Here is a 6423-nt window from a genome sequence, read left to right on the forward strand (position 1 = left end):
AGAGCACCAAGACTAAAGCTGCGGGAGGAAAGGTCCTCCGTAAAAAACTTTTTACTACTTAATCGGGAGGGGGTTTTGCCTCCCATGGTATGTAATAATAATACTCTGCACTCGTATATTTTGGCTCTCGTTCTTAACTATATAACTCTGTCTTACTTTTCAATAAAGTAAGTATTGTAACTGCTTCCGCACTTTCGTATCTCTGATGAATTGTAATGTCTGCGTGACGGGTGAAACGCTCTTGGGAAGGTAAGGAATTCAGATACCGAACTTGTCAAGTGATCAGGTGCACCTGCAGGGTTGTCTGAGGTCCGTTGGACAAGGACAACTGTAGGTGGGCCTAATTACTTGGGAAGTTCTATCACACTCAGGCGTTGCGGCCATGACTTCTTCTGTAGCCGGAGGAGTCTCCTATGCGGCCATATCCAAGAGCACTTTATCAATAGCAGATAACGTACTCTCCAGATTGGTAGCTTCGGCAGCTGCAGCTTCGACAGAAATATCTGCTTCGCCAGCTGGTGTCATCTTTGATGCTGAGGCCGGCGGTGGCGTTTCCTCAATGGCTTGCATAACGGTGTCAATTCTTTGCTTTTTAGGCCCAGCCGCCTTTTTCGTTGCCGAAGGCTCGTCCTTCTTCTGTAAAAGCTTCGTCAGATGCGGTCCTAGAGGACTTAGCAGCTTGATAGGTAAGGATTCAGTCATTACCTTTAAAATTCCTTCTACTTCAGCAGCAGAAGGCGTTGAAGGAGTTTCCTCTTGCATCTCAACCACCTTCAGCTCTAGAGTTGCAACTCTTCTTTTCTTCGAAGTCGCAGCCTTCGGCTCGGGACTGGATTTTCTCTTCTTCAGATTTTTTTGTCCTCTTTCACCATTCTAGCAGCCTGCCTGCTCAGAACACTGACAACCCTTTTTCTCTTTGTCCCTTCGGCACCCTTGCTGAGTCACTCATAATCAGGGTATTCAAAATTTAGAGCGTCCATTACCCGATTCAACCTTCGCTTTGGTCGGGTGCCGAAGGCTGCAGTCATTAATAGATCTTCTTTTTTGGTATAATTGCCCAAAACTTCATTGCACATAGTCTCAATCATCTCTAGCCACTCTTGACAAGGCCCCTTGAACTACTTCTCAAACTTAAAGCGATAAGGCAATCGCACAAGATCGAGTGTTTTCTTCGTCCCCTTTAGCTTCGGCATGCTAAATTCACATAACGTCGGAGACGTCCTATTAGCCAAGTATTCTTGAACTAGATCTCTAGTGCTGATTTGTTCAGCTACCACCCTGAATTCTGCTACAGACAGTTGGCATGCTGACCCTGGCTTCATGTTGCACAAAGGTCTGGTCATTCCGAAGCTCAAAGTCAGTGGGCTCATCACCATCGTCATCAGTTTCCCTCATTTCTTCTCATCGGCCTTAATATAAAACCACTCACTCTTCCAACCAGTTGGCCACTTGGTGCGATAGCTGAGGACCGGAGCCTTCGTATCCTTGCGATACGTGAAGTTATAACAACCAAAATTTTCATGAAGCCCGTCTTCTCTGGCCTCCATTTGGTAATGCAACTCATGCACTCGGCAGAAAGCTTCAGCATCCAGGTTCATCCCTTGGCTTCGAAGGGCCCAGATGTAGATACTGAGCCTAACAATAGCGTTAGGGGTCAGCTGATGAAGATAAATTTCAAAGTTCTTCAACACTTTTCCAATCATCTCGCTCAGGGGAAATCGTAATCCTGCCCTAAAAAGCTTTTGAAACCCACTACTTCATCATCCTTCGGCGTTGGAGTGGTTTCTTCTCCGGCAAAACGAATAAGCTTCTTTTCAGCTTCTCCGAAGTAACCCAGCTTCATCATCATGGGCACGTCAGCTTCAGACACAGTAGATTTCTCAAAGTCCAAGTGGCTGGGTTTTGATGGGATCAGAATTCTATAATCCTCCTCTTCTTCATCAGCATTTTCTTCCTCAATATCATCTTGTTCAGCTTCGGTAGCAGGTGCGCCTTCATCAATGGCTCCCTCTGTTACAACTAAGCCCGATTGTCTCATGACTTCAGAAATCGGAGCTGTCTCGGTGGCCTCAGTCTCTTCTTCACGAGTTACCCTTGCGGTCGAGCGTACTCGGGCCATCTGATGGATCTTTTGCGATTTTGACGAAGCTGATGTTTTTTACAGTTTTGACGAAGCTCTCTCTTTTGACGAAGCTAATTTAAAATGATGGTTCACTCGAGAATGCAGTGAAAAAGCTTCAGCTATGGTTTAATTTTTCAACAGCACAACAGTGCAATGGCAATGAATGATGTGGTAATTTCACACCTACCCGTCTGTTTATATAGTGCTGCAGGTGGGAAGGTGAATCGTCAAGTCGCCCGCACCCGCTGAACAGTCGCCCGCGCCCGCCGAATGGTGGACCACTCAGCGCCTGGGAAGAAAATCACCAGATCGTTCATACCTGCTATGTGGTGGGCCACCTCGTGCTCGAAATATTTTAATCATTTCTCGACAACGAGCTCAGGGAAGGTGTTTTTCGGACCTTCGGCATTCCGAAGCCTGGGAGATTTTTCACGGATCAAGCTCGTTACGAAAAACGACCTAGCACCGCAAAGGGGCTACTGTTGGGGGCCTGCTTCGTCGCTGAAGGTCCTTTAAGCAGAAACACCTTCGAAAGATCGGCATATAAGCAAACACAGCGCGAAGGTACACGCCGAAGCTACGATGGTTGCGTCCCGTGCCTATAAATAGGTGAACAGTACCCCCGTACTGTTCACGCTGGCTTGTATTCACTTGTGCGTCACGCTTGGATTTCTGTCTTCTGTCAAGACGAAGGTACGCCCTTCATAACCTTCGTCTGAAGATCATTATATCTTAAGGGAGATAATGCTTCGAAGGACGAAAGACTTTAACCATTAACCTTTTTGTGTTGTCTTGTTCTTAACTCATAGCATTTGAGAACAAGTCTCCAACAAATAGATCTGTCGCACAGATAGGGATGATATCGTTGCACGCCTACGACATTGGTTTGGCTCGATCTAGAGACTTGTTGTCGGTGCGTGTGTTGACCATCTTTCTGCTCCACGTATGTCTCTAGTTTTAATGCAATATGGGAATCTATATGTTTAGACTGTGTTTAAATAAATACCTCATTTAAACAAGATCTTTGATATGTATATGATATATAGAAAACGTAGTTAAAAGCGCATTGCGTACCTATCCGGAAAAGAGCGAACAACATGTTACTAGAAAATGTGATAGTCTGGTAAACGAGCATCTTAAAATTAATAAAATAACCAAACATCCTCCTGCACGTAAGTTTTCGTAGCCGAGAGAAACACTAACTATTTTGTCTCCGTCGTTTTTCTCGAAAGATGAGTCAATAGGGCATAGGGTTCCAGATAAAATAATATAATCGTGTTTGGACATGTCAACACTACAACCGAGAAGGTGGCCCATACATGACACAATTTTCAATTGGCACGGACCCACATTGAAGCATGCCAGGCCGGTTATGACACTATTAAATAAGTCGTGCGAGCCCGCCCACTAGATACGACACATTTAACCATCTACAGTATAGCATCTTTTTTCTTATAGTCCCCGATCTCGCTGGCATGAAAAAAAGTGAGAGAAAAAAATATATCTTGTCTTCACCTCACTTATCGCCACATCATCGTCCGGCATCTCAAGAGCGAAATCCTAGGTGCACCAGGAGGCACCTCGATCCACGTGGTTTGACCCTAGGGGCACGTCGTTAGGTGTTCAGACCCATATGAGGCGCACTGATAGATCCGCCGCACAAGTAGGGATGATATCGTCGCACGTCTACGACATTGGTTTGGCTCGATCTAGAGATTTGTTGTCGGTGCGTGTGTTGACCATGTTTCTGCTCCACGTATGTCTCTAGCTCTAATGTGATATGAGAATCTATATGTTTAGACCGTGTTTAAATAAATACCTCGTGGTTTAAACAAGATCTTTGATATGTATATGATATATAGAAAACGTAGTTAAGGCGCACTGCCTACCTATCCGGAAAAGAGGGAACAACATGTTGCATGCCCTCAGCACCTACGCAGTGGCTCGTCCTCCCCCCGCATTGGCCCGTAGAACTGCACGTCGCCGAACACCTGCCAACCTCATCGTAAGTAGAGATGGCCAAACGGGCCGCCCGGGCCAGCTCGGCCCGGGCCCGGTGAAGCACGACCCGTTTTGGGCCCGGCCCGCTAGGCACGGTTAGAAAACCGGGTCGGGCCTTCTAAGCCCGCGGGCTCGATTCCGTGTCCGAGCCCGGCCCGCAACGGGCCTAAACGGGCCGGGCCGACCCATTTAGCACGAAAAAAGCAGGCCGAAAGCGGGCTAAGCGGGCCGAAAAGCATGTTTTAGTGCAAAAAAAGCGGGCTCAACGTGCTTAGAGGTAAACGGGCCGTGCCGTGCTAGCCCACCGTGCCTAGTTTCTTGTCCGAGCCAGACCCGCTTATTCGTGCCGGGCCGGCCCGGGCCCGCATAGAACCGGGCCGTGCCGGGCTCGGACCGGGCCCAAATAGCGGGCTTCGTGCTGGGCTCGCGGGCGTCATGCTTATTGGCCATCTATATTCACAAGCACGACCTTGTGGGCTAGGAAGAAGAGCTCGTTGGAGGGCGGCACTCGCACCATCACGTTCACCCGTGGCTCTTTGATCTCAGTTACATCGCACTCAATTATCATATATACAATCGTCGTCAGTTTTGAGGCCTTATATTACATTACATGCTAGATTTTGTATCCTTTATTTTTTAAAAAAGAATCTCAATACTGAACAGATCTGTCCTGCTATGGAACCATGAACAGCAGACATGCACGAAGAAGCAAGAAACAAAATCGACGTATATATCAATATATATATATATATATATATATATATCTAATTTCGTCCATAAATCTCTGACGCTCATCCATAATAATGGATATCAAAACAAAAGCAAAAAAACACTCGGCAACAAGCTTGATGAACGCCGAAAAGATCATCTAGCTATAGCCATGCCAACTCCGTCGAAGCTTCAACGACGATCAGGAACCGCCGGCCGCCGTCACGAGCATACGTAGCACCGTCACGTCAGCCGGCGTCGGCGTCGACGCCCTCGTTGGCGGCTTTCCTCGGCGTCGACGCCTTCGTTGGCTTTCTCGCACTCGTCGATCCACTCGGAGTAGACGTCGACGGGCTCCGTGAGCGCGTTGGCGATGGTGGCGTACACCGCCATGCAGACACCGCACTCCGCCTTCGCGACGCGGTCCTTGAGGTCGATGCTGCACTCGACGCTGCCGCTGTGGCCGCAGAAGGGGCAGTCGAAGGCCGTGGCGACCTTCTGCGCCACCTTCTTGGACGGCGGTGCCTTCCTCGACTTCCTCTTCCCCATCGTCGCGCGTAGGAACCGACGGACGACGACGGGAGGAGATGGCGAGTAGCGCGTGGCTTTTATAGAGAGAGAGCTCGATGGGATTAACATCAGATGGAAATCGATGGCGGCTATTCCTACGTACGATGGTGCAGTTTCCGGCTGGCTTGAGCCGTTAAGATCTTCCGCAACCCGCATGCCGACGATGTAATCTTTTTGAGGGTTTTGCGGCGAATAAGAGAACAAGGACCTTTTTTTAAACTAGATTTTTATGAGAACTAAACTATGTAGGATATGAAATAAAATAATACCGTAACAATAAACTCAAAGATTAGTGAAGTAGCTATTATGATTATCTTAAATGAAAGATGAAACATTGTTGCCTGCTAGCGTAGCACGTACAGAACAGAAATTAGCAAACCCTTGTAATATTGTAATGTGATTGTAAATTTATAATATACTAATATATGAACAATGAACTTCAATCCATTTGTATGAGACTTTTAAGTAGTGCCGTGTGTTTGTTGAAAAATTATGTTGTTTTGTTACATGTAATATTTACTCATAAATACACTCCGCAGATAGCAATGATGGAGCAAGAGCGTGCTCTTCTTGTAATACCCAAATTATATATAGAACTTATAAAAGAGTTGATCTCGTTACATGTGTTACCATCCACTCATCACTTCATAGAAATAATCACATTTAAAGAATTAAATAAGGCACATCCATAAAACCATGCATCATGTGGAGGTCTCATGTTTATGCATCGCAAGATTAATAAAGATGTGCTAATGTCCAAATTAAAATTTAACCCAAAATTTCAATTTAGAAAAGTTGAAGATAATCTTGAAAAGGGGAAGAGAAAATGCTACCCAATAGAAATAAATTTATTATAAATTCTCCCCATAAGAGTATGTTTAAAGTGTACACTTAATCTGAAGATAAACTATCCACAAAGTTGAAATTGAAATTTGGAATCTAAAAATGAAAGGAAAAACAAAACAGAAAAAAGAAAAGAATAAAACAGAAGAGGAAAACCGCTTGGGCCGGGTATCACTTTC

At 45.9% G+C, this 6423-nt stretch overlaps 1 protein-coding gene across 1 annotated transcript; it reads right to left on the bottom strand.

Moving 5' to 3' along the window:
- Nucleotides 1-5074: 5074 nt before the first annotated feature.
- On the bottom strand, nt 5075-5380 carry LOC103652238 (transcription elongation factor 1 homolog). The gene has a single exon (XM_008677867.1). The coding sequence runs from the start codon at nt 5378-5380 to the stop codon at nt 5075-5077; it is 306 nt and encodes a 101-aa protein (XP_008676089.1).
- Between the last annotated feature and the right edge of the window lie 1043 nt (nt 5381-6423).

Source organism: Zea mays, chromosome 3 (assembly GCF_902167145.1).
Source record: "Zea mays cultivar B73 chromosome 3, Zm-B73-REFERENCE-NAM-5.0, whole genome shotgun sequence".
Classification (NCBI taxonomy): domain Eukaryota; kingdom Viridiplantae; phylum Streptophyta; class Magnoliopsida; order Poales; family Poaceae; genus Zea; species Zea mays.